This window comes from Trichomonas vaginalis, chromosome IV (genome assembly GCF_026262505.1).
Source record: "Trichomonas vaginalis G3 chromosome IV, whole genome shotgun sequence".
NCBI classification, from domain to species: domain Eukaryota; phylum Parabasalia; order Trichomonadida; family Trichomonadidae; genus Trichomonas; species Trichomonas vaginalis.
Genome location: NC_067206.1, coordinates 18,581,538 through 18,609,066, shown reverse-complemented (window position 1 = coordinate 18,609,066; position 27,529 = coordinate 18,581,538). Strand labels below are relative to the sequence as shown.

The 27,529-nt window shown below is 31.8% G+C and overlaps 6 protein-coding genes and 1 pseudogene across 7 annotated transcripts, besides 21 other annotated features; 5 read left to right on the top strand and 2 right to left on the bottom strand.

The window, feature by feature from the left end:
- TVAGG3_0122930 (transposon family) lies at positions 1–924 on the bottom strand (the record flags this gene model as incomplete). The annotated part of the gene is made up of 1 exon (XM_001285271.2): positions 1–924. The coding sequence occupies one exon, from the start codon at positions 922–924 to the stop codon at positions 1–3; it is 924 nt and encodes a 307-aa protein (XP_001285272.2).
- A 1,504-nt stretch (positions 925–2,428) lies between these two features.
- Positions 2,429–2,574: a mobile genetic element.
- Positions 2,575–2,713: 139 nt separating this feature from the next.
- Positions 2,714–2,751: a mobile genetic element.
- Positions 2,714–2,751: a terminal%2Cinverted (terminal inverted repeat of Banshee-A3 transposon ID:TVAGG3_0122910).
- Positions 2,752–3,327: 576 nt separating this feature from the next.
- Positions 3,328–3,364: a mobile genetic element.
- Positions 3,328–3,364: a terminal%2Cinverted (terminal inverted repeat of Banshee-A3 transposon ID:TVAGG3_0122900).
- A 60-nt stretch (positions 3,365–3,424) lies between these two features.
- Positions 3,425–3,743: a mobile genetic element.
- A 6,775-nt stretch (positions 3,744–10,518) lies between these two features.
- Positions 10,519–10,581: a mobile genetic element.
- Positions 10,582–10,701: 120 nt separating this feature from the next.
- Positions 10,702–10,810: a mobile genetic element.
- A 141-nt stretch (positions 10,811–10,951) lies between these two features.
- Positions 10,952–11,060: a mobile genetic element.
- Positions 11,061–11,201: 141 nt separating this feature from the next.
- Positions 11,202–11,310: a mobile genetic element.
- Positions 11,311–11,451: 141 nt separating this feature from the next.
- Positions 11,452–11,560: a mobile genetic element.
- A 2,217-nt stretch (positions 11,561–13,777) lies between these two features.
- On the top strand, positions 13,778–14,035 carry TVAGG3_0122830 (uncharacterized protein; the record flags this gene model as incomplete). The annotated part of the gene is made up of 1 exon (XM_051223626.1): positions 13,778–14,035. One exon carries the CDS (start codon positions 13,778–13,780, stop codon positions 14,033–14,035), a length of 258 nt encoding a protein of 85 aa, XP_051108612.1.
- Positions 14,036–14,553: 518 nt separating this feature from the next.
- Positions 14,554–14,583: a terminal%2Cinverted (terminal inverted repeat of MuDR-2/MuDR-2B_TvMULE3 transposon ID:TVAGG3_0122810).
- Positions 14,554–15,617: a mobile genetic element.
- On the bottom strand, positions 14,667–15,503 carry TVAGG3_0122820 (zinc ion binding protein family; the record flags this gene model as incomplete). Its single annotated transcript, XM_001301326.1, has 1 exon — positions 14,667–15,503. One exon carries the CDS (start codon positions 15,501–15,503, stop codon positions 14,667–14,669), a length of 837 nt encoding a protein of 278 aa, XP_001301327.1.
- Positions 15,617–15,654: a mobile genetic element.
- Positions 15,618–15,654: a terminal%2Cinverted (terminal inverted repeat of Banshee-A3 transposon ID:TVAGG3_0122800).
- Positions 15,655–16,832: 1,178 nt separating this feature from the next.
- Positions 16,833–16,869: a mobile genetic element.
- Positions 16,833–16,869: a terminal%2Cinverted (terminal inverted repeat of Banshee-A3 transposon ID:TVAGG3_0122790).
- A 2-nt stretch (positions 16,870–16,871) lies between these two features.
- Positions 16,872–18,589: a mobile genetic element.
- Positions 18,562–18,589: a terminal%2Cinverted (terminal inverted repeat of MuDR-2B_TvMULE3 transposon ID:TVAGG3_0122780).
- Positions 18,590–19,304: 715 nt separating this feature from the next.
- On the top strand, positions 19,305–20,877 carry TVAGG3_0122770 (uncharacterized protein; the record flags this gene model as incomplete). The annotated part of the gene is made up of 1 exon (XM_001301325.1): positions 19,333–20,778. One exon carries the CDS (start codon positions 19,333–19,335, stop codon positions 20,776–20,778), a length of 1,446 nt encoding a protein of 481 aa, XP_001301326.1.
- Positions 20,878–21,371: 494 nt separating this feature from the next.
- Positions 21,372–22,235, top strand: TVAGG3_0122760 (vesicle-mediated transport; the record flags this gene model as incomplete). Its single annotated transcript, XM_001301324.1, has 1 exon — positions 21,386–22,228. One exon carries the CDS (start codon positions 21,386–21,388, stop codon positions 22,226–22,228), a length of 843 nt encoding a protein of 280 aa, XP_001301325.1.
- Positions 22,236–22,586: 351 nt separating this feature from the next.
- Positions 22,587–23,801, top strand: TVAGG3_0122750 (glycolytic process regulation protein; the record flags this gene model as incomplete). Its single annotated transcript, XM_001301323.1, has 1 exon — positions 22,587–23,756. The coding sequence occupies one exon, from the start codon at positions 22,587–22,589 to the stop codon at positions 23,754–23,756; it is 1,170 nt and encodes a 389-aa protein (XP_001301324.1).
- Positions 23,802–24,117: 316 nt separating this feature from the next.
- Positions 24,118–24,293: a mobile genetic element.
- An 855-nt stretch (positions 24,294–25,148) lies between these two features.
- Positions 25,149–27,183, top strand: TVAGG3_0122730 (annotated as a pseudogene). The gene has a single exon. A coding segment is annotated over exon 1 (2,035 nt).
- A 282-nt stretch (positions 27,184–27,465) lies between these two features.
- Positions 27,466–27,529: part of a mobile genetic element that runs on past the window's edge.

Genomic DNA, 27,529 nt, shown 5'->3' with positions numbered 1-27,529 from the left:
TTATTGATGGTAATCGTCATCATCATCTTCATTATCGGAATAAGGTTTTTCATCCTCCTCAAATTCACCATCACTAGAGGAATTTTCATCATCGCTTTCATCTGCTTGCGCTCCTAGAGTTTCTTGATCGAAATTTTCTAGGTTTGAACCTGGAATGCGCCAAGCAGTTATCAATGTGGCTAAACTGACTGTGTTCCATGCTCGAATAAAGCAGGAAGCAGCTTCTGGTTTGGAGATAGGAGTCGAATTCTCAAAGATGCGATCAGCAACTTTCATTGCATACTTTGCCTTCACAGCTCCGAATACACGCCTATCAAGAGGCTGGTATTTGTCAGTACCAGACTTTGGAACGTAGATGAGCTCTATATTGAGTTTGGAAGCTTTAGCAACAACAGGAGATTTTATGTGAGACCTATATTGATCTATAAGAAGAGCGCAAGGTTCTTTATTTGCCCAATCATGAAGAAGTTCAAGATAGTCCAACATTACATCTGTACTCGTGTTACCACCAGAATGCATTATTTTGTATGGATATCTCGTTTCGATCCCATCAAACTGTCTGTGGCACAAGTCAGTTTTTCCTGTTGCTAGGAAAATTGTTGGAAATAACTTACAATCCAACGAAATTGTACAGATTTCTGTAAAGGATTGTTTGAAATCATTAGGTAGATGAGCTGTAACTCGATCTCCTACATTGGCAAGAACTTTTCCATGTAAGAAAACAAAATTTACAGGAGTCTTGTCCATGTTGAAGATCATGTTTAACGGAAGGTATTCAATAATGTTATTTACTTCTGTGATGAACAATTCTACTTGAGATTGGTCGACTTCTTCTCTTTTCTTGCTTCGTATCATACGGAATGACAACTTATTCCTCTTAGTGAAGTCATTTATGAATCGATACGATATTCTCCGTTCATCCATGAACTCGCGAACCTCTGGATCAAAACTTTTATAAAATTCCCACAACATACTTTTTAAATGCCTTCTTCTTATTGCTATTCCGACATTTATATATTGCATTCGTAATAATTCTGATATTTGTTGTTCTTGTTCGTTAGTAAAAAGTCTCCTTCCTAATCCAAAATTCTGTCCTGGGCGGTAACTTCTATTTACCTTCCATTTGCTATGATAATAGTTGAGCGATCTTCTCTTTATGTTAGTAAGCCTTTCTAATCGACAAAAGTTTGGAGGAATATGTACATTTGAGCAAACTTCAAAATAATCAAACACTAATTGAATGAGATCAACCTTTAAATAATATTTTTGATACCTCTTTTGATATGCAAATTCACCACTTTCTAATTGGGCTTCTAATAATGCGAGACTTAGGTGCCCAGGATAGTCTTCAACCATTTTACGTACGTAAAATAAAAGTGACAAAATAGTGAACGATAGGTGTTTTCTCCAGCCTTAAAGGGGTGGTAAAAGTAAAGCAAATCTGGGTATTTATCTATATTTTTTCCTAACAAAGTGTTGATATTATTTTTAAAAAATAATTCGAATATTTTGCTTCATTAATTCTTGAAAAACTATTTGAAATATTTCAAATGTTCTTAAATTGAAATTTATATGTTAGTATATTAATAAACTTTTTAACAGCATATTGAAATAAATCTTGATAAATAAATATTAGGCCATTAATGAATACAATTAATGACCATTCTTAAAACAATTAATGACCAATTTTTATCTCAAAATCGGGCCTATTATATATTGAAAATTGAATAGCATGCAAAAAATCAAAAAAATCACTTCATTTCTCTATAAAGCAGTCATTATGGAGGATTACCAATTGCACCAAACAATAAGTTTTATAGACTTCCTTGGGTTTGGTATTAGCAATGAAGCAAATGCCGGTTACAAATACTCAAAAAAATAATCTCCTAGACTTGGAGGCGAATATTTGTATTTTAATTGCACTGCTCCAGGATGTAATGCGGGATTTAGTTTTATTGTGGAGGATGGAAATTATGAACTGACAGCCTATGTCAAAACACATAATCATGCAGAAAAAAATGAAAAAGAGGAAAAAAGTGACGCTGGTAAAAATGAAAAGAAAGCAAAAAATGACACAGCGTCTTATTTTTATCGAACATTTTTACAAATGCATCTTCAAGAAGGAGGAGATCCTTTAACGGCACAAGAATACATTTATGATAAACTTGGATTACCTTCGGAAGAAAAAATGCTAAAGTTTTTCTGTCTTTCTCAGAGAAATTATTCAAATTTAGTGAAAAGTGTCAATTCTTCTTTGGTTCAGAAAGATTTTTTAAATCAAAACGAATTTTTCAGCGCCAAATTATATTCAGATCAATTTCAAAGTGCCCATAATTTGGATTTATTTGATTTTGTTATAGATAGCTATGAAAAACCAACAGAATTTATATATTTGTATGCAAGTGCTGATTTGAAAGAATTATGTAAGAAAATTGTGGAATTTTTTATTGATGCAACGGATTCATTAATGAAAATAAAATGTTATTTTATATGGTTTCAACAAAATTAGAAAAAACTCACTCATTTCCACTTTTTTATTTTATCGTCTTTCCAAATACAGCAGAAAATATTTCAAAGTGCTTGACTGTTCCGTACCGAAAAGGGTCACTAGAAAAGTGACAAAAAGTGACACTTACTCTTATTTTTCGCGCCAAAATTCGAAAGGGTTTTTAATATAATAATTATAATATATAAGGAATTTTATTAAAAATATTGTTGTAAACAGAAATTCATCAAAAGTGACACCCCAGAAAAGCTAAAATATTGAATTTTTGGAACTTTTGATAGAGCACGTTTTTAAATATTAATTAAAGTAAATGTATATTTTGTAAAGATTCTTTTTAATAAAAAAATAAAATTTTGAAGAAGAACACAAAATCTTCTGAAAAATAATATCACATAAACTCATATTATTTTCTAATATATAACTATTTTATATAAAATCAAATTCAATGATCTTAAAAGCGAAGGATAAACCTCAAAATTTACGAATATAATGAGTGGGAATATAATGCTTATCTATCATAAAACCATATGAAATATCAATTTTTGCTTTACGCCTATTCCCACTCATTATATTCGTAAATTTTGAGGTTTATCCTTCGCTTTTAAGATCATTGAATTTGATTTTTATATAAAATAGTTATATATTAGAAAATAATATGAGTTTATGTGATATTATTTTTCAGAAGATTTCATTCTATATGCCTATGAAAAGTACTCTCAAAACTAACTTTTCCCTAATTATAATTAAATCTAGAATATTGTATTATGCTTAGTATTATTTCATTTTTCTCATTCAATTTAGAATTTACAAATGTCAAAAAATTGAGAGCTGTCACTTTTGATGAATTTCTGTTTATTACAATATGAAATTAAAATATAAAAAATTTAAGAGTTAATTTAAGTTTGTTTTTTATTTTTATTTTAGAACTGTTTTCATAGGAATTGAAGGGTGAGAGGTATATAGTATGCCTATATACCTCGCATCCTTCAATTCAAACTCTAAATGGGAGAAACTTTGTTCGTATGTTATCTTATGAAAGCAAAGTTTCTCCCATTTCGAAAGTGAATTGAAGCCTACCAGGCACTGATACATAGTCAGTGCTTTGTAGGCTCCTATTCCCTCGAGAAAGTTCGAAAACTTGGTCGCAATTGCATCTGATTGCAACCAAGTTTTCGAACTTTCTGGTAGGAATTGAAGGGTGAGAGGTATATAGGCATACTATATGCCTCTCACTCTCAGATTACATTAACGTACATAAAAAATATTTTTAGATTGATTTTTACTAACCTGAACCTCGTAGTAACGAGGTATTCGTAGATATGATGTAGGCTATTGTTTTAAACGGTAAGCTCGGAAACTTTTGTTAGATAACTTAGCATTCGAAGTCACTTTTTGAACTTTCTGCGCAAAACTGTAGCCTCGGAGTACCGAGGTATTCGTAGATATGATGTAGGCTATTGTTTTAAGCGGTAAGCTCGGAAACTTTTCTTATATAACTTATCATCCAAATCTATGATTTGCAATGAATCATCAGTAAGTAAATAGTTGTATTAAAAAGATGTAAATACGATAATATTAAGTGTTTATTCGTAATGATTTGAGAATTTGTTGAAAATTTATTGAACTTGCTCGAGATTTTCATTTTCTGAACTCGTCAATGCTTTCCTTAAGGTTTTTAATTGACCGTCGACTATCCAGAATGATCCTTGTTCTGGATTTCGATACCAGTGATCATCATCTTCACTGGCCTCGAATTCATCCGGCGTAAAGTAAACGTTCGTTTCAGGATTCACAGGCAAAGAAGAATGGGGCATATTATTGTAAAATCTGATGACCCGTGGAAGATCTGATTCTGACTTGCAGTTTCTTTCCACGTATGGCCACCATCTCTCAATCTTACCATTTGCCTGTGGATTGCCCGGTTGAATAAAAATATGCTCAATTCCACGTTCAACCAAAAGTTGATGAAATGAGCTTTTATTTTCAAGGCCGTTATCGGTCCAAATAGCGTATGGTGGTTGAGGTAGAGTACTTAATGCTCTTTTAAGAACTGCAGTTGTATTTTGAGCTGTTTTTTCGGTAAATAAATTAAAATCTATGATTTTTCGCGATCTGTCGTCTATTATCGCAAACAAATATTTGCCTATTCGTTTCCTCCAATAGTGGATATCAGCATGCCAAATTTGATGACATTTGGATGCTAGATAATTTCGAGGAATTTATTTTTGCTGATTTTCTTGATTTTGAGGGGGAGTATCTGCGATAATCGCTTCGTGTATTTTCCTGCCTATTCTATATGAGAGAGAATCGAAATTTTTTGTAATGTATGTTGCCGTTTGAAGAGATTCGCGTAATGGATTTATTTCAATAGGCGTACCTTCTATTGGAGTCACAACGGGAACTAAAGTTGTGCGGTCAACTTCATCGAGCCAGTTTCCAGACTCATAATTTATTTCTCCATTTTTTTGAATTTCTGATTGAATTTTTTGAAATTCTTCTGGATTCTTCTCAATATTGACAAGGTCTGTTTTCATTTTCTGAATAATTTTATTGATGCCTGCATCGGGCATTAAATCTTTCAAATTTGCATAAGCTTGGCAGGCATCAAGATTAATTTCTATTTGTTTTCTTCCTCTTTTTGGAATTAATTCCAAATTATTTTCTCTGACAAGCTTTTTGAACATGGTTTTGGATATTTCACGAAAGGTACCATTATTTAAACGGGCCTTTTTGCAAATATCCTTTAGCTTCATTCCAGAGTTAATTTGTTGAACCGATTCCTTTAGCCATTCGATGTCAACTAATTTTCTGGAGGTACGATGCCAGTGATATGGATCCATTTGATTTTTGTAAAAGTTTACAAAAACTTCCATTCTGAAAAATAGTATGGATTTGATATAAAAAATAATATGTAATACTGTAATATTGATTAAATAATAAAAATAAGTTTTTTTTAAAAAATAATTTTGGTGCCAAAAGTCACTTTTCTAGCGACCCTTTTCGGTATGGTATAAGAAAAAGGAATTAAATTATCTTTTCCTAATGCAATATTGCATTGGTGCGCTGTTCACGTGATGAGAGCTGTCAGAAAAAAACTCAATGAATTTTACATGACAAAAGACGATAAAGAAAAAATTCAAAAAATTATGAATTGTCTTGCTTACGGTCGGAATATAAAATCTGAATGGATTGATAAAGATATTGAAACAATCAGATCAATTGTTAAAAATGATCAAAAGGCTCTTGATTATTTTGAAAATCAGTGGTTTAGCAATCGTGAAAAATGGATTGCATCTGGCCGTGATCTTAAATATGCCCTAACTAATAATATTTCCGAGTCTATAAATAAAAAGGTAAAATATTATTATTTAGGAGGAACCTTAAATATGCGAGTTGACACTTTTGTTAAAAAGTGCTTAGTGTAATTTCAGGATCATTCAATATGAGAGCATATATGGATTCTAAACTTACTAATCCAATAAACGAATATCACCCAAGAGAAAGTCTGAAATTTAAAAACACAAACAAAAAAGTGGAAGATTGTTACAATTTAATCGAAAAAATAAGCAGGCAAATTAAGGTACATTCCATCAATATAAGTACTTTGCAAAATGGTTTAGAAAAATTGATTGATGAAATGTCAGGCGCGCAAAAAGCTGAACAAAGGATGATGAATAAATTTTCATCATTAGACATCCCGGTATGCATAAAAAATGAAATAATTATGCAGATCAGTGAATTTTGCAATCAAGATCCTCATTCAATTATTGAAAAAGAAAAGGAGAAGACTCAAGAAATCATTGATACATATCATTTATCAAATTACATGGATAAAAATAAAAAGTGATTATTTATAATTTTTTTTAATTTTATATTTTTATTTTTTTTTTAAAACTTAAACAGATAAAGCCAGTATGTGGCCTGCAACGCTCTGCAGTGCCTTGCTTTAGGAGAACTTTGGCTGAATAACTATGTTATTCAGCCAAAGTTCTCCTGAAAGCGAAGCACAACGGCGAGGGGTAGCAGGGGCCTATTCTGCTACCTGGCATCGCCATTGTGCTTCGCTTTCCTCGCTAAGTTTGGTATATTATTATAAATTTTCCCAAACTTAGCAAGCTATGCATTTACATTCTAATGGGAGAAACCGATTTGGAACGAGAGTAGCATCCATACTCCCTGGGAATGGTTGTGCATTCCCTGTTCCTCATCGATTCCTCCCATTAGAATGTTTGGCACTTTTACATAATTTTAAACGAGAAAAAAGTTTACAACGTCACTTTTTGGTAAATTTTGCAGTTCCCTAATAATAACTCTATTATGAGAATACTATACTAAATCCATAATGTAAGTATATCTTTGTTTATAAAATTGATGAACGTATTGTAAATCTCTGTTTGTTAGTTTAGAAATTTTTTGTGCATAATCTAATTTGAATCTTAGTAAATCTTTGAAGCTATAACACTGCTTCAGTATGGTAATTATTTCATTATTGTAATGCATGAAAAATAGCGTGACTTCATTTTTGACAGTTTACAAATGTAAAGTGTTGCATCCTTAAAAACTTGGAAATATATACATTCATGAATTATCTTGTATATTAATTGAAAATCCATAAAACCCTAACAATATTTTTTCTTAAAACAAAACTATAAAAATATAAATAAAATTAATCGTTAAATAAAAATATTTGATATTAGAATTTTATTGGAAAAATAAAAAACTTAATATTTTAAAGAAATACTTAAATACTTGAATGTTTTAACTTTTACATTATCATATAGACTCTCAAATTATTAGCCATTTTGGCTGAGAACTATGATCTGCGAGGTACATAGATAGAATCAGTACCTCGCAGACTATAATTCTCTATATGGCGCCGAAAATTTTTGGTGAAATGCGACGACATTTCACCAAAAATTTTTCGGCGCCATAGGAAGAATTGGAGGGTGTGAGATACTATTACATGCTATAGTACTCACACCCTCCAACTCCCAATCAAAATCGCATAAAATTTGCTACTTATCTTCAGATTACCTCCCATTATAAAATATATCATTGCTATCTCATCGTACTATACTTCCACCCTATTGTATTTAAAATATAAAATTTTTTGATAATATATTTTTATATCTTGAATTTTCAAACAATATATTCACAGATAATATAATGGGAAATCTATCTCAACCTAGCCTTAAAGTACCAAACTCCTGCTTGCATTCTCACTCACAAATATTAAACATCCATCTCCAAAAAACTAAATTCTTCACAATTTTTTTAAAATTGAGAACATAAAAAACGTATGCATTCAATAATTTAAGATACTAACAAATATTACAAACTTCAAAATATCAGATAATAACGTTTTTCAATTAAAAAAATATCATTTTGCTTTTCAATTCGAACATAAATCTTAAATATTTTTAATTAATATCTGATTTACAGCATTATTATCCATTTATAAATCTGACAAATAAATGACAAAACCATCAGAAATAGTATCACTTTTTGTCAAAAGTGAAGTCACGCTATTTTTCATGCACAACATAATTATTTCATTATGAGTATTTATTGTAAATCTCTGTTTGTTAGTTTAGAAATTTTTTGTGCATAATCTAATTTGAATCTTAGTAAATCTTTGAAGCTATAACACTGCTTCAGTATGGTAATTATTTCATTATGAGTATTTATTGTAAATCTCTGTTTGTTAGTTTAGAAATTTTTTTGCATAATCTAATTTGAATCTTGCTAAATCTTTGAAGCTATAACACTTCTTCACTATACTGATCATAATTATTAACATATATTTCTTGAAACTATTGTTTAAATATTAGTCACATTCCTTTGAACAACACACTGTAAACTATTCAATTTTATGCCATGCAAACTATTCTGACATGTAAACCTAAGTGTCACTTTTTCTAAAAGTGACACTGGGCAAATTTGTTACGGGCTCAAAAAAAGAAATAAAAACTATAAATAAGAAACTATATCTGATTTTAAAGTTTTAAAAAGAGAACTAATAAAAATGTAAAGTGTCAAAAATGATATCAGGACTTTTATTATGCATTACAAACCAAAAACATAAGAACTATATTAGTTGTTAATAGGCATACTATTGTAATTTGGTATGATGACGATGATTTTTTGGTTAGTGATTTGGATAAAATCAAACATGCAACTCAGTTAGGAAACTGTCTCAACGATACCTCAGATAATACAAAAATGAATGATTCGTACGCCTTTGCTTTGTTTTCAATTAGATCATTATACTCATTGTTCGATTCTATGAATTATATTAGCAACACATGCGATTTTTTTAGAAAGCTAATCAAAGATTTCATCAACACATGTCGTTAAAAGTATATCAAAAAGTTCATAATCAAATGCCGAACATTTGATTAACGAAATAAATACGTCAAATATGAATAGTGAATAATTTTTAATGAAATTTTGAAAGAAAAAACATACTATAATAGGGTATTTATCATAAATAAAAAGAAAAACTTGGAAATAAACTATAGAATTTAAACGTATAAATTTAAAAGTGTTAACGTCATTTTGAGGTGAATTTTACGATATTAAACTATAGTTAACCTTGGAGCAATCTCTTTTCTGATTGCAGGCAAAGTTCTGCATCCTGAGGACTTTGCCTTGCAGATATGCTTGTAATCATCACGTGAGCAACTTGGTGTTGCAAGATGCTGTCTTAAAATAAATTAATTGTGCTTTCCAATATTGCAGTATCAATGGTTTCTATATAGGACTTCGAAATATTATCTAAAAAATATTAAAATTGTTGAATTTAAAGATTCTTTTGAAATTATAAATGTTAATATGGAATTTAATGTTGTTGAACTGATTTTAATTGACAAAATATATTAGAAAAATATGAAATTGCTATAATTAAAATGTCTTCTGTTTCAAAGCTACTTTCATCAAATTCTACATCAACTAATGATTCTGGGCTTGCATTTTCTTGTAGTGGCTTGTGGGAATGAATTTGAAATTCTTTATATTTCATTTGATTGAGTTTTGTAAAATGTATACAAAATTTGATCGAGACAGCATGTTTGATTAGCTGTGCAAATTTGAATTTTAGACTTTTTTATATAAATATAGAATCTTTTCAATTTATTTTCTGAAGTTCGCAAAATATTTTATTCAAAAAACTTTTTTTAATTAATGCAAAAATCTATTTTTAGTAAAAACATAGAATCAAATAATGAATATGCATAAATATTTAGCAAATTTGTCCGGACTTTTCAGAGAATTGAGCCTGAGCCGATTAAATAAATTTAATGACTGAACGATTTTTTAGTCAAGATATCTCAGACGAATTTATTAAAGATAGCATTCAGAGATTGAACCGAGGTGAAATACTGAAGAATATATTATCAGATTCTGAAATTCAGCCAGGTATTAGAAGGACAATATCAAAATGCGCATTTTACAACAAGATTAACCAGTTAAAAAGTATAAATTCACCTATAGTTCAAGATTATCACCTCAAAAAGGGACGAAAACCTGTAGAAATCGATATTAAAAGTTCAGTTGTATATGGAAATTTAAAAGATTTCCAAAATACTATGGGAATCAACAACATGACTCAAAAAATTCGATCAGACTTACATTTTGTTCGTCAGCACGAAACAGAATTCAACGATTTAAGACAAAAAATTACAGCAAATCCAAATTTAAATATTCAAGATGTTATACAAATGCAAAATTATACTGATGGAATTGATAGAACTACTAAAAAATCGCATATACCAGAGTCTCTAACGCCTCCTTCTCAAATTTCTGACATAAACTACAGACTTCCAACATGCTTATACCTTGACCCATCGATTAAACCTCCTTCATATAATATGGGGAGAAAAATCAACGAGGCCATATTAAAATGTGAGGAAGATTTACCAAAAATCCCAGAAGTTGAGAAAAATTATCACAAATACGAGGCAGCCTTCATTTATCAGATTGTTCATGCAGATATACACTATCTTAGGCATCAAATGTTATATACGAAAACGATAAAAACGGTTTGACAGAAAAGTGACAACTTTACGTGTCAAAAATATAAAAAGTGATATTTTATTCATCATTATCTTCTTCATAATTTATTTCATATTCTTCGTCTTACCAACAAAAGATGGGAATGTGAACAATTGCGGGCAATTTTTAGCCATTTTGGCTTGGAACTAGAGCCTGCGAGGTACATGGATAGTATCAGTACCTCACAGGCTCTAGTTCTCTATATGGCGCCGAGAAATTTTGGTGAAATGTGGTCGCATTTCACCAAAATTTTTTCGGCGCCATAGGATGAATTGGAGGGTGAGAGATATTATTTCATACAATACTACTCTCACCCTCCAATTCCCAGCCAAAATGGCTAAAAATTGCCCGCAATGTGAACAATTGCGGGCAATTTTTAGCCATTTTGGCTTGGAACTAGAGCCTGCGAGGTACATGGATAGTATCAGTACCTCACAGGCTCTAGTTCTCTATATGGCGCCGAGAAATTTTGGTGAAATGTGGTCGCATTTCACCAAAATTTTTTCGGCGCCATAGGATGAATTGGAGGGTGAGAGATATTATTTCATACAATACTACTCTCACCCTCCAATTCCCAGCCAAAATGGCTAAAAATTGCCCGCAATGTGAACAATTGCGGGCAATTTTTAGCCATTTTGGCTTGGAACTAGAGCCTGCGAGGTACATGGATAGTATCAGTACCTCACAGGCTCTAGTTCTCTATATGGCGCCGAGAAATTTTGGTGAAATGTGGTCGCATTTCACCAAAATTTTTTCGGCGCCATAGGATGAATTGGAGGGTGAGAGATATTATTTCATACAATACTACTCTCACCCTCCAATTCCCAGCCAAAATGGCTAAAAATTGCCCGCAATGTGAACAATTGCGGGCAATTTTTAGCCATTTTGGCTTGGAACTAGAGCCTGCGAGGTACATGGATAGTATCAGTACCTCACAGGCTCTAGTTCTCTATATGGCGCCGAGAAATTTTGGTGAAATGTGGTCGCATTTCACCAAAATTTTTTCGGCGCCATAGGATGAATTGGAGGGTGAGAGATATTATTTCATACAATACTACTCTCACCCTCAATTTTAATTACTTAAACTCATTCTATTTTTTTGACATGTAAATGTCACTTTTACTGAGATCTGACACAATGTCAGATCTCTTTTTTCGTATATAAGACAAAGAGGAAATTACTTATATGCCATTATAGATGATCGATCAAGATATATTATTGAATATCAAGTAATGTCAAATAAAACAGCAATAAATTTCTGGAATGTATTTAACCGTGCTATACAAAAGATCCGTTGTCGTCCATATACCATATGGACTGACAACGGAAAAGAAAATCTCGGAGTTTTCCAAAAAAATTGTTTTGAACAAAACATAACTCAAATATTTAGTCTCCCGGGCCACCCCGAAGCAAATGGCAAAATAGAAAGGTGGTGGCCCACAGTTGAAAAAAATTTAAAATATAATTCTGATATTGACCTCATCGTTAGAAATTACAATATGCAAACCTCATTCAAGCTTACCTATAAACCCTGCTACAGGTGTTCATTATTCTCCAAGTGAACGCTTGGAGCTCGAAAAATTATTTACTTGGGAGACTCATCAGCAAGATGAGTCTCCCTTTTGGTTTATCGACGGAAAAGCATATAAATTAAAAGAAAGTATAGAGAATTTCAAATTAAGGCACCCTAACAATCATGAAATTTTTACAAATTTACTCTAATCCTTTTCAACTATTCAAACATTCACTTATACGACTAAACAATTATATATTTTCATACTTTCAATTCATTTTTTAAATGCTTTTTCATAATATATACTTGATTTTTGACTTTTCAGTCAAAATATAGGTTTGTGAAATGCCTGAAGGCTCATCTATTATATCGCGTTAAATTCAGTTCCAGATATTTAATACATCTTGAAGTCCAAGTCGAGAATAATCTAAAAATTCGATAACGAATTACTTAATAAAAACCACAATACAATGTGGTTGCATTCGGAAAATGTACATTAGCTTTAGTTAACGAAAAAATTTCTAAATAATAAAAATAATTTTCAAATTGCAAAGAAAAATTCACTACAGACATACTACTCTCGAATCAACAACCTCAAATATGTTCAGGAATGCAAGAAAACAAAGAGTCGATTGCTGAATAACTTATAATTTGAGGTCTTTTTTCTCGCTTTACAAAAAGAATTGGAGCCTGGGAGGCACATTGTCAAATTAGGTTCTTCGAAGACTACAATTCACCCTATGGCGCCGAAAAATTTTTGGTGAAATGTCGTCGCATTTCACCAAAAATTTTCGGCGCCATATAGAGAACTATAGTCTGGGAGGTACTGGTTCTATCCATCTACCTCGCAGGCCATAGTTACAACCAGCAATGGCGGAAAATTGCCCTCAATATGTACAAATGCTACCAATTTTCTGCCCTTTTGGCTAAGAATTGGAGAGTGTGAGTGCTATCATTTAATATAGTATATCACACCCTTCAAACCTTCCTTATGCTTAATTAATTTTTTTTCAAAAATTCTTTTTGATAAAAAAATTCTATTTTTTTCACAATATATGATAAATGTATTAATCAATTTTTAATTCAATTATCAATTTTAAAACTTAAGTATTTTTTGGCGCCAAAAAATAATGTTTTCTGTCACCTTTCTATCACTTTTTCAAGTACCATTTCCGTACGCCACAGTGTAAGGTATATGTTTAAGTCTTTTTAAATATTCGTCATAGTCATTGCATATTATCTCTGAGTCTGGAAAAGTGAGGTGAACTAAGTACGATATGTAAAATGAACCGCCAAATAAGTCTACAAATGTTAAACCCTTTGGAAGTTTCTTTAAATCACTCAAAATAATATCTTTGCACTTACACTTGTTTCCAAAGAAAGGCAGGGGCGGCTTCGAGTATAGCATACTTTTAAAAATTTTAAAAAAACGGTTTTTGTAAAAAGTTTATATGAGAAAAGTTGTTTAGAATAAAAAATCACTCGGTAAATTTTTTGTCAGTTTTGTAAAATAACCGCTAGTTCTCATTCTATAAGGCTCTAAACATGGAAAATAAAAACGCTTGTAGTTCTTTCAATTTTGAGAGTTGACGGTTTTACCAACGGAGACTTTTCAATAAAATAAAATAGAGGGGGTGTCCGTTGGTAAAAACCGTTTTTGTTCAATATTCATTTTCCACAAACTTCTGGTCAGTTCATTTTTCTCAATGTCTTCCACTATGAGTGTCACCAATTTGCCATTCCCAGTTGCGCCAAAACTTCCACCAAAGCTTCCTTCTATTATGAATAAAGCTCCATTACGTCCTCCAGTCATTCCAAAGGCTGCACCACGAATTGCTAACAAATTGACTTCAAATTCAAACCATTCAGAAGTTTCAAATAAGCAAACAACAGAAGAAACAGCTGCTATATCTTCTCCAGAGACTTCAACACACCCTAACTCTCAAGAACAAATTCAATTGTAATCATCCAGCAATTCAAACCATTTGGATGTTTCAAATGAACAAACAACAGAAGAAACACATATACAAACAACAGAAGAAACACAAAGACAAACAATGTTAACAAGAATACAATTTGAAGATTTGGTCTCATTGCAACAATACACAATGAATGAAACACAATCAGATGACTGCAACTTAAGCTTGCCTGACTCTGTTCAAAGAAAGTATGCAAAGAAAAGAGTCAAATTGTTAACCAAATTGCAACAACAATGGGGAGTTAAAGATGATACCGACTACACTGAAATGTTTAATGCTGTTATGGACGCTCTCAGACCACTTGAAGACACTGTTAAAAACCCAAGTGTCTTAGTAGACCTCTTTGCAGCAAAACTTCCTGTTACAGCTAACCTCATTGCTGCACAAGCGATAGAGCAGTTCATTCTTTGCTTCCCAAAGCAATATCGTAAGCATTTAAGGGAAACACGAATTGGAAAATTCAAATTAGTATATCCATCTACATACAACTTCTTTGAAGAAGCGAGTATATAAGAATTTCCGAAAAAGTGACACCCAAAAAGTGACACTTTCAATAGGGAGTAACACCTAAAAAGTGACAATTTAAAATTCACAATAAATAAAAATAATAATTTTTTTAGTCTATTAAATTATTCTTTTCTTTGAAATCCTCCAAAAATTCTTCGAAATGTTCTAAAATATAATCTGGAGAATTATAACAAAATTCATTAATTTCTAACATATACGTATCTAACAATTCATTTGGAATTTCAAACGATCTTAAATATGTAATTGAATTTTGTATCTTCTCATTTATTTGAGAAAGTTTTTCTTCAGCATTTTCCAATAAAAATCTTAATGGATTCAAATTGGCTTCTTGATTCTGAACAAAATTTAATACTTGGTATAAACGTGATTGAACTTCTCTTTTCAATTTTGTTTTATAATCTGTCAATCGAGGCTCGCGAATTCTAATTGAAGGAATAAAACCTGTTTGAAGTAAATCGTTTTTAATACGATAAAAGTAATTGGGTGCAACTTCTTCTAAAAGATTTTTGACAAAAACATCAATTCTTTGATTTTTAACGCAGCCAAAATCGTGATATTTTATCTTTTTAAATAAAGATTCAGAAACGTTATTCACAACGGTTAATTCATTTGGTCTGGCAGCGGCTATCCACTGTTGTTTATGAATGTCCCACTGACGTGTAAAGTAATGATTAAATTCCAATTGATCTTGAATTTTATCAATAATGTGCTCTTTATACATTTTTGCAGCATCTTCTTCTGTGCAATCACGATAATAACATAAAATATTCATAAATTTTTCGACTTCTGATCTAATCTCTTCATCATTTATCTTTGAGAGATTCTTTTTAAGTGCGCGTATTACATGTAGCGCGCACCAAAAGATATTGCACTCTGGAAATGAATTCCTAATCCCGTTGAAAATGTTTAGTGCACAGTCAGACATGATAAATTCAGGTTCTGTGTGAGTTGTTTCAAAATATTTACTTAAGCAAAAAGAAATATTTTCACTATTATCTGGATATATTATAAAATAACACAAAGGGATAGAATGAATATTGTTGTAAACAGAAATTCATCAAAAGTGACACCTCAGAAAAGCTAAAATATTGAATTTTTGGAACTTTTGATAGAGCACGTTTTTAAATATTAATTAAAGTAAATGTATATTTTGTAAAGATTCTTTTTAATAAAAAAAATAAAATTTTGAAGAAGAACACAAAATCTTCTGAAAAATAATATCACATAAACTCATATTATTTTCTAATATATAACTATTTTATATAAAAATCAAATTCAATGATCTTAAAAGCGAAGGATAAACCTCAAAATTTACGAATATAATGAGTGGGAATATAATGCTTATCTATCATAAAACCATATGAAATATCAATTTTTGCTTTACGCCTAATTTTTGACGACAATTAGCAAAAAATGTTAAATGTTAACACTCAGTCCATTTGAATATGAAAAATAAAATTGACTTTGATTAAATGTTTTTATTTATCATGCAATTCTTCTTGCGACCAAAGATTTGAATAAAATTTCAAAAAATAAGATAGCTTAAAAAATAATATACGGTAGTGTTTACTAATAGATGAATAGTATATAAATTCTATTAAAATGGATTTGATCCAAAAAAATATATAAAATTTGATCATAAATAAAATCGTTTTAAATTACTTCTTCATTTAAATTATAACAATTATTTTTGGTTTTATATTTTTTGGATCAAATCCATTTTAATAGAATTTATATACTATTCATCTATTAGTAAACACTACCGTATATTATTTTTTAAGCTATCTTATTTTTTGAAATTTTATTCAAATCTTTGGTCGCAAGAAGAATTGCATGATAAATAAAAACATTTAATCAAAGTCAATTTTATTTTTCATATTCAAATGGACTGAGTGTTAACATTTAACATTTTTTGCTAATTGTCGTCAAAAATTAGGCGTAAAGCAAAAATTGATATTTCATATGGTTTTATGATAGATAAGCATTATATTCCCACTCATTATATTCGTAAATTTTGAGGTTTATCCTTCGCTTTTAAGATCATTGAATTTGATTTTTATATAAAATAGTTATATATTAGAAAATAATATGAGTTTATGTGATATTATTTTTCAGAAGATTTCATTCTATATGCCTATGAAAAGTACTCTCAAAACTAACTTTTTCCTAATTATAATTAAATCTAGAATATTGTATTATGCTTAGTATTATTTCATTTTTCTCATTCAATTTAGAATTTACAAATGTCAAAAAATTGAGAGCTGTCACTTTTGATGAATTTCTGTTTATTACACTTTGACAAATCTTATGTTACCATGCAGCTCTGCAGCTATAACAAAACGAGAATATTCTAAATATCCTATGGCTTGATCAACCTCGCATGGAGGATCGGGTGGAGGATGTTGCATTGAGCAGCAAAAAGGAAAAATAAAATTGAAAACTCACATTGAAAAAATAACGGTTTAATAGAAAATATTTTTTTTTCTTCTGAAAAAGAATTATCTTTGAGTATCTAAATTGGGAGAAAGGATATAGAATAGATAACTAGTACTTAATATATGATACATGTACACGAAATGGAAGAATGTGTACTAAAAGAAAGAGAAATTTTAGCTTAATATTTTACATACGAATCAATTATCTTTGGTTAAAAGGTAGAATTGTTGGCTATGATGTACTGATTCATGATCAGTACATCATAGCCAACAATTCCTTATACAAAATTCAAAAACTTGGGTGCAATCAGAACTGATTGCACCCAAGTTTTTGAACTTTCTTGAGGGAATTAAAGGGTGAGAGATTTATAGTCTATCTATATATCTCCCACCCTCTAATTCCCTCTCTGACAGCGGGAAAATTTGTCTGAATGTTAAACTATTCAGACAAAGTTTCCCACTGTTTGCGAAGGAATTGTTGGCTATGATGTACTGATTCATGATCAGTACATCATAGTCAACAATTCCTTATATAAAGTTCAAAAACTTGGGTGCAATCAGAACTGATTGCACCCAAGTTTTTGAACTTTCTTGAGGGAATGTAAGGGTAAGAGGTATATATTCATAATGTATACCTCTTACCCTTCCATTCCCTCTCTGACAGCGGGAAACTTTGTCTGAATGTTAAACTATTCAGACAAAGTTTCCCGCTGTCAGCGAAAGAATTGTTCCATCTGGTGCATAGAGTGTGAATCTATGCACCAAATGGAGCAAGTCCCTCGCGAAATTGCCAAAACTTGCGTCGCATTTCAAAGATTGCGACCCAAATTTTGGCGATTTCTAGTAGAGATGGAGTATTTTGAGTCACTGACCTATATGCAGTGGCTCAAAGGGCTCCATCTCTACTTTGAAGCAAGGAAACTTTCCTCGAAATTTTGATAATTTGAAGAAAGTTTTCAAGCAATTAACAAAGGATTACTCGCTATGAGGTAAAAATTCTAGATTTTCACCTCATAGCGAGAGCTTCCCTTTCATTGCTTGAAAACTTTCCCCAGCTTCAAAATTGGGGAAAGGGCTGTAAAGTCGACTCCGATACCAGCAGGTACCAGAGTATTTAAAAGAGAAGCCCTCGTACGAGTTTCTATGAAGACCTTCTCATTCAAGAAGATCTTAATAGAAAATCGTACGAGGGCATTGGAAACTCGCGTCTGGTACATGTTGGTACCAGAGTGTTTGAGATTTGAAGACTCTGGTACTAACATGTACCAGAATTTATGATGAATTTAAGATGGACCATTATAAAATGGTAGCGGTTTGTTTCAAAAAATTTTAGATGAGATTTGCATAGATATAGATTATATGATTTATACATATGAAAAATAATATATAAAAATATAATTTTGAGATAATTATGTAAATAATATTTTAAATATTTGAATTTGAGGTATAATTTTATAGTAAAATATATTATAAAGAGTATTTATATAAATATTGTAAAATAATATAAGTAATAAAAATTGAGACCCCCTCCCTGTTTTTGATGTTTTGTCACTTTTTCGGTAATTCTTATTGTTTCTATCGTAAGCATTTAAGGGAAACACAAATTGGAAAATTCAAATTAGTATATCCATCTACATACAACTTCTTTGAAGAAGCAAACGAATACGGAGAAAAGTCTTTTTATTTCACACTTTCAGTTCCTAAAGGGGAAGAGAAAACAATAATTCGTGTCCAATCTCTTGCTGGTTATGAGGAAAAACCTCACATTATAACTACTGTTGCCATAGACAAACCTGAAAGAATCAGTGCAGATGTTTCATTCGCATCTCTACCAGGTTTTGGAATGGGAGAAGCAATTCTAATTTCCAACTTTACTCCAGACTCTCTACAACATTACCAGAACGTCGAGTTCGTCTTCTACGACCATTCCAAGTTCCGTTTGGAAACACCAAAAGACGAATTTGTCTCAATATATGTTGCTGATCATGTTGCAGATATTGTTCCGACAAACACTGACAGTGAAACCTCTGAAGAAGAAAGTGACAGTGAAACCTCTGAAGACAATAGTGACGTTATTTGCCTTGACTAAATAAACTTTTCAATTTTTTTTCTCATTCTAATCTTTTTTTGAGGGGGTGACACGAGAGGGCTGAAGCTCGGGAGGTTGAGCCCCCAGTTCATGATGAGCCAGGGGGCAGCCAGAGCGCGGAGCGTGGACATTTTTTTACCATAAATATGAGTCCTTTTCTAACTCTAGAAATGGTGACACAACACTTAAAAAATGCAATATGATTGGCGGTTTAAAATTTTAATTTTGCCATGAATTCCTCAACAGGTTCGAGTACAAATTCGCTTTTACAATACGCCGAAAATTTAGACAAAAGTGCCTCAAAGATTACACAGCATGCTGGTCAACAAGTTCAAGAATATGAACTTATTGATCAAATAGCTGAAAAAGGAATCGAAGATCACAAAGAAAAACGAGATCTACGATCACGACTAAAGAATGCAGAGGAGAGAATTAAATCGTTAGAAGATATTTTATCAAAAAAATCACAAATTCAAAAACAAACTAAACCAGTTTCTTCTCAAACTACAGATATAACATTTGATACGACACTAACAGCTAAAACATTGTATAAAGACGCATCTTCTGTAACAAATTCATCAACTAATTCGTTAATTGCTTCATCTACAGAAGAGAGCGATTTAGTTCTTATACAATCATCCCCCATATCAACAAGAACTTCCACAACATCGTCTTTACTAAAAAGTAAAAGTACGTCCAAGCCTTCAACAGTATTTACAACTGATTCAACGACTAAAGACAATAGTCTAAATGGAAAGAATAAACATGAACAGGAGAAATCAGTAGTTATAAACAGAAAGAGTAGTTCTAAAAAATCTCAATACAAATCGAATTCTACTAATTTAAAAACGTCAACTACTGATTTACTTACTTATGATATTTCAGAAACCACAAGTCCAACAATTACATTATCAACAAGTACTAAGAACGCTATACCAACTAAATCAAACACAACAAATGATATTTCTGTTGGAACTTCGACGATAGTTCAATCAACAACTAAGCCGTCAGTAGAAGAATCAGCATCATCAATGAGTACACATGATTCGTACTCTAAATATTCATTATCAACATCTTCAATCTTAAATTCAACAAAACATTCATTAACTAAAGGTGAAATCAGAACAAAACATACAAAATCCAGATCGAAATCTACTCATCATAGATATGATGATGAAATTGAAAGAGGAGCTCATGAAAAAGTAAAATTATATCTCCAAAATTACAGAGATAGAAAACGCAATAATCAAAGAGATTTCTTTGAAGGATGGCATGACTACAGAGTACGAAAAGCTATCGATGAGTATAATAAACCATTAACAACTTCAGAAATCATCAATGATTTAGAAAAGTATGCTGAAGTTAAGTTCAATGAAATGGAAAAGATTTGTTGTTCCATGCAGAAAAAGTTTTGCTGCTGCAATAAAGCCAAAAAAATCCAAGAAGAAAATATCAAATTAAAAATGAACATGAAGAAAATAAAAAGAGCCGTTAGAGAATATAAAGATGCCAGGGAAATACAAGATATTGATGGAAAATTCAGAACTTTAAATGAAAAAGAATTATTGCGCCATATTGCTATTGAATTTCATGATTTTCTCGGCTCGAATGAAGATATTTCACGAGAAACAGCCTATAAACTAGTAGCACGGGCTGCTAAATCAATCCAACATTAATTTTTTAATCAATTTTGTTTGTATTTAATTTTAACATTTGTTTGGTTTAGTTATCAATTGTTTTTGTCTTGTTTATAGAATAAACATATTAATATTGTTATATACGAAAATTATAAAAGATCATTTATGCTTTGTATATGAAACAATAGATTCTGTGATACTGATCAGCAGATGGAAGATTATTCCTTCATATTATAAAGTTCTGTATAAAAATATAAGAAATTATGTTGAAAAAAATTCTTTTTTCATGATAAAGTTAGTAATACAGACCTTACTTGTGAATTATACAGATATGTTATATAGCACACACGTATTTTGATCAATATTGGATGATTAACATTCTTATGATTATGTTTTAGGATTAATATAAGCTTATTAATGCCTCAAACTTGCATTTACACGATACAATCTTATGTTAATAACCACAAAGTTAAAGATGACTTGTTTAATCAATAGAATATGAATAGAGTCAATGTTTATGCGAGCACCGCATTGTCAAACTCTCACATTAACTGAGCTAAGCTATAAACGCATAAAATAGCATATGATGATTCTTCAATTTCTGATATATGAAACACATTTCTATAATTTGAAAAAAGTGACAAAAATGCTGCGAAATTTAGATATCTTTCCAAAACTCAAGGATGGTACGACTGTTAAGACAACATTAGGTGGAATCATATCAATATTTTCGTTAGTGTTCCTTATATATAACTTCCGTCTTGAATATAAAAATTATAAAGAAATTGAATCGTTTTTGCAATTATCATCTAACGAAATCCAGCTTCCAAGTAAATTACCATTCGAAATCGACTTATATGTTTGGAATGATTGTGCAAATCTTCACTTAGATTTCTTGAATTTGAAAAGAACCGACTATTTAGATGTAAACGTCACATCAAAAGACTTCAAACAAATAGAAAATTTCTGTTACATTAATGCTCGCGGAATTATTCCAACAACTCCTGGAAGTATCCATATTGGTTTTGGAGAAAATGTTAAGTTCTATCAAAAAGGGCATTCGCATCAATATTTAACTATCAAAAATACGAATTTATCACACAGAATAAGACTTTTCACTTTTGGAAATTTTTCCATTGAATCACCATTGTACAGACACGCCGTAAACATCTTTAAACCTGATGTTTACATGCTTAAGTATGATTTACAGCTAATTCCGATCGAATCCAAAAATGAAATCGGATTTCAAATTTTAGCAGATTTCAGCAAGTCAAAAATGGAGAAAATCATGTCAAAAGGAATCTCAGGTATAGTTTTTGACTACAATTTCTCTCCTTTACAACTTTCATCAAAAGCTAAATATAATCCAAGAATTATTACGATAAGCCGTGTTCTCGGACTGTTTGGTAGCTTTTTTGTTCTCATCAGATGGCTAGATACTATTGTTTTTACTATCTCTGGCTATATCCAGAAATGCAGGAAGCATTAAGCATAATAATAGTATAGATATGACTAATATTCTTATTCTGTATAATAATCATTTACATTGTGTTTTGTTTTATTGTTATAAGTAAAATTTTTAACTTAGGTGTTTAATTATTGACACAGAACAGTGCTTTTTCTTCACATTTTTCCAATATAGACTTAATGCCTTAAAGATTGTCATCATTTCTTATGGATCTTATGAACAATAAAAATTGAAATTCCATAAAAATCGCCATTAAGTATAAAAATATCATTTGTAACATGTGTACATTTAGTCAATAATATTTTTGGACGAAAAATTTCAAATGAAATGACTTTTGGAAATTTTTGTAAACATCTGAAATAAAAATCTAGATATTCAAATGTCTGCACCCCGAGAAGACCTCAATTCCTTACTGAATACGAACTCTGCTCAACAGAGTCCTAATCTGAGGCCGACTACTATAAGTATTCCGAAGCAAAGTTCGCCATGGTTACAAGTATCTACACCAAGCGAACCACACACACCTTCTGTCATCAAACACGGAAATCCGATGCCCGTTCGATCAAGATCTACAGTCAATCTTCACGATACCAAAGATATTATATCTTCTGCTGCACCTTTTCCATCAATTCCATCGAAACAAGAAGTTCAAAACTTTAAGAGCGAAACTGATGCCGAAATCAGTCGCCTTAAAGCAGAACTTGCATCTTTAGAATACGAAAGGAAGTCTTTCAATCACACAGCTCGAGCTTTAACTCCAAATACAGCCACAAACGGAATTCATGAATATCGCGGCTTGATCATGATTGAATCCTCCATAGAATCGATTATACAAGATAACCAGCGCAAAGCAAAAGAAGCTCAAAATCTTGCACTTGTAAATCCGTCACCAATGCCTACAGACTCAAATCATACGCTCCCAACTTACAGACATATTGTTGACTATCCACAATACAAGTCAACAATCAAAACAAACTCTGATTTGATAGTTCCTATGTTTGGAATCAGATACGGCGAGAATGTAGTTCTCCATGACAAGGAAGATGAATTGGCAACTAAATACAATGAGCTTAACGGTCCATGGAAGGAAAGACAAGCAATTATCGACGAATACAATAATAGAACAGGAGATAAGTCAGAAAACTGGCCATCCGAGTTCTATTTTGAAAGACCAGAGCTTGATGAAGTTTCTCGCCTCAAATGGGCAGCAGATGATATACCACAGTTACTTTCTCCAGAAGAAAAGATGGAAAGATCATATATCAATACGAACGCTCTTGTTACAGAGCCAATTGCCAAATTTAACGAGTACCGTAATCGTTTGGCATGGACTGAAGAAGAAAAACAAATTTTTGTAGAAAAATATCGTCAATACTCAAAAGATTTTGCAAAAATCGCAGATGCATTACCAGAAAAGGATGTTAAACAAGTTATCGAGTTCTATTACCTCAACAGATACAAATTACATCTGAAAGAGAACGAAGGCGCTGCCAAACGCCGTGGTGGTAACAAGAAAGTTATCACAGAAGGTTCAAAAAAGAAATACTAACTTATCTATGTTTTATTTTGTTTTTATTTTTATTTTATAAATTCTTAATTTTATCAAATCCTTATTTTTAGTATTCAATACACAATATTTAGCTTGTATAAGTAATATAGTCAATGGATCCTACAAACTTTTTGAAAATCGCAAAAAATCAACGTTTTTATGCATTTTGAGCCTCATATTTATGGTATTGATAGAATAGATCATAAGAAGCTTAACTTGAGACATAGGAGAAAAACTGTGCAAATTTCAAAGTTAATACTTTTTCACTTAAGTATTAATAACGAAAATATGCATATGTAAAGTGTAAACGATAGTGTAATCATTTATGAAAAGGGTATATTACAAAAGTGCGCATTGGAAAGGTAAAAAAGGGGGTTGGCGTTCTAAGGCGTCCTAGTGTAAATTTCTCAAAATTGTGATATTTACATCACATTTTTGAGAGGTTTTTTTACAAGTAAAAATAAGCCTTCTGCAGCATGGGCAACTATTTAATCGCTATTTCTTGTTCTAAAAGTATATTTTTCAAAAAAAATTAAGGGTCCACTGTAAAAATTGAAAGTCTCACAAAATTGAGAGGCGATTTGCAAATAATCATTATCGTCTTTTTTCAAAAATCCACTTTTCCTAGTGTTCTGATTAATATTTTGTGAATGTAACAATGAAGTATATGTTTTAATAGAATGATAATATATTCTATCACTTCAAATCGCATAAAAAATGCAAAATCAGCGAGTTTTATAAGAACATGATTTTTTCGAATTTTTTCGCTTCTGGATGCGTGTTTTGAAAAATAGATATTTTCGAATTTTGATTTTATTTTAAGTATGTATTTTATATTAGGATTTTTTTGACCTATTTCCAATCATTAATTCCTAAGTTTTTCTAGGAATTTAATTGAGAAGAAATTAGGAAATTCGCTTTAATTCCATTACGTGCTAATATTGTGATGCATGTAGTTTATATTTATTGAGGCTAATGCCGGAATATCGTGCTTTTTATAATAAATTCAAAGAATTGACAATTGGATAGCACAAAAAAAAAAAAAAAAAAAAAAAGGTAGTGGGGCTTCCAGGGGCTGCGCCCCTTCTAGCCCCTAAGAAATTTTGCCCAAGACCCAAGAGGAGGACCGAACCCCAGCCGACCAGCCGTTGACTTTTTTGTAGAGCACTCAAAATAGTATAACTTTGTCCGGACAAGTAAGGGTCTATCGTCGCTACAGGAAAAGTTACAGGCGTTCCAAGGAAGTATACTTTGAGAAGCCTTTTCTCCATTTTAAAACAAGATAGGACGGTTATTTTACAAAACTGACAACACTTTGACCGAGTAGTTTTTTGTGCTGAACAAAAGTGTCATATAAACATCTGTCAAAAACCGTTTTTTACTTCACTTAAAATGCCACGTAAGCTACGTAAGAATATACGTAAGAGGAAGGGAGCATTGAAACATCCAATAGTAAAACTGACACCACAACAACAGTTGCAACAACAAATGATGAATGACCCCACTATGTTGCAACAAATGGCAAGCAACCCTATGCTTTTAAACCGAGTTATTGGTGCACAGAGTGGAGGTTTAAGAGCGGCACTTTTAGCGAAAATGGCAGGCTATGGTGGAGCTGCAGACGGAACAGCTTATAACCCTCAAAGTCAAATGAATTTGAGTTCACTCAAAAATCAAATAACAGATGTCAAAAAGTCAAACATAGACATACAGAAACAAATAAGTGAAAACGAAAAGAAACTAGAATATGACAGACACACAAAGAAACTCAATGAGTTAAAACGTAGAGAAAAAGAAGAAAGAAGAACAACTGAAAGAACTAAGTACAGAGGAATATGCAAAAAAAGTGTCAGAAAAAGCAGCAGAAGTAGCAAAAATGGAACAAGATGTTATAAATTTGAAAAAACCATACTACTCAATATAAAGTACTGAAAGATGAAGAAATAAAACAAAAAGCCCTGAAGACATATATGGATAGCGATGAGTATAAAAAAGAAGTTGAAGCAAATGTAAAGGCAGAAAAACTTTTACAGTTGCAAAACCAAACCGTACAGTATGAAAACTTAGCACAAGAAAGTAAAAATAACGACGCAGCCATGCAAAAGGCAATGAAAAGCGCAGAATATATAAAAGCTAATAATGACTGGTTAGATGCCCAAGCCAACGCCAAAGCAGCCCAACTTATAGGGTCAATAAGGACAAAAATACAAGCGGATGAAGACAGTTCAAATGAAGCTTTAATGAATGCTGACTTTAAGAACGCCTTCGAAGCTCTTCATAGTAAGGTGAAACTAGTGAACGACTTCTCATCTGGAAAGAAACTGAAGTCTGAAGGTTTCGACAAAGAGTTAAAAGAAGTAGCACAAAATATGACGAAAATAACAGATGCAGCAACGAGACAGGCAGTTCAAAGTGCCTATGACGCCGTTAGAGCAACTGTTGTGGAAAGTCAAGAAAAAGAGTTACAACAGACCAAAACAGACCTAGTAAATGCTTTCTTAAAAACGAAAAGTCAGGTAGGACATTATGCTGCAGATGGAACATATGTGCCAGCTGGTGGAACTTATATACTAGCTAGTGGAACTTATATACCACCAAACCCTCCAAGAGAAGCACCTGCACCAGGACTACCTAAAACATTTACATCGTCACATGGACACAGACACAGGCACGCACCAAAACCAACAGTTCAAAACACTGCACCACAACCAACAGTTCAAAACACTGCACCACAACCAACAGTTCAAAACACTGCACCACAACCAACAGTTCAAAACACTGCACCACAACCAACAGTTCAAAACACTGCACAGCAACAACCACAAACAGAGCAAGGACATAAAAGAAGTAGAGAACAAGGAAACCAAGAATTCTTAAAAATGCTTAAGGAAAATTATGGTTACCCAGATACTCTTGACTTTAGTGACAGATATAAAGAAGCTATTAGAAAGTTCAAGGAAGGAAATACTGACCCGAACCTATTTAGCTTTATGGTTCAGCACCAAATGGGATATAATTTCAAACCTGGAAAATACAAGCTCGCTAAGGGATATGATTTAATAGCATATCATCCAAATGACATGACTGAATTTACTCCGAGATATTTGGTGTCAGAGCTAAATGATAATTCAACTCTCTTCATGAAACGCGTAAAAAATAGAGACGGAACGAAAGAAGAAAGGTTTATGAGTCCGGATGACTTAGATAGGGAACTTTTTAAAAACGGTCTCGGAATATATGAAATGCCAGCAGATGAGGTACAAGAAACTCCACAGGAAGAAGTTCAGATACAACCAGACATGGAAGAAATAGTTCAGCAACAACAGCTAGAAGAGCCTGAAGGAAACAAACAAGTCCCTCCTTTGGAAACTAACTTCACAGAACTAGATGAAGATTTGGAACAGCCGAAAAATCTTGACCCTCAACAAGTGTATGCGGGGAATATGGAATCTTTCCAAGAGTCTTTAAGAAAAATTCGGCTGACATAGTAGAAGAATATCGAAAAATGTTCGCCGACATACAAAAGACTCCAACATCAGATGAAAATATTCAGCATAGAATGGAAGTACTGAAAGAAAATGTACGCAAATACAATAATCCTTTTTACTTACGACCATATAACGTTCAATCTTTGGCTGAACTCGGTGAAAATAAAAGGTTAAATTTCAACAAAACATATAGAAATGAAACATTGTTTAAAGTTCATTCAGAACCTAACCAATATGGAAACAAACCTACTTTTGTTTCTGCAGACTATGGAACTACAATGAGAT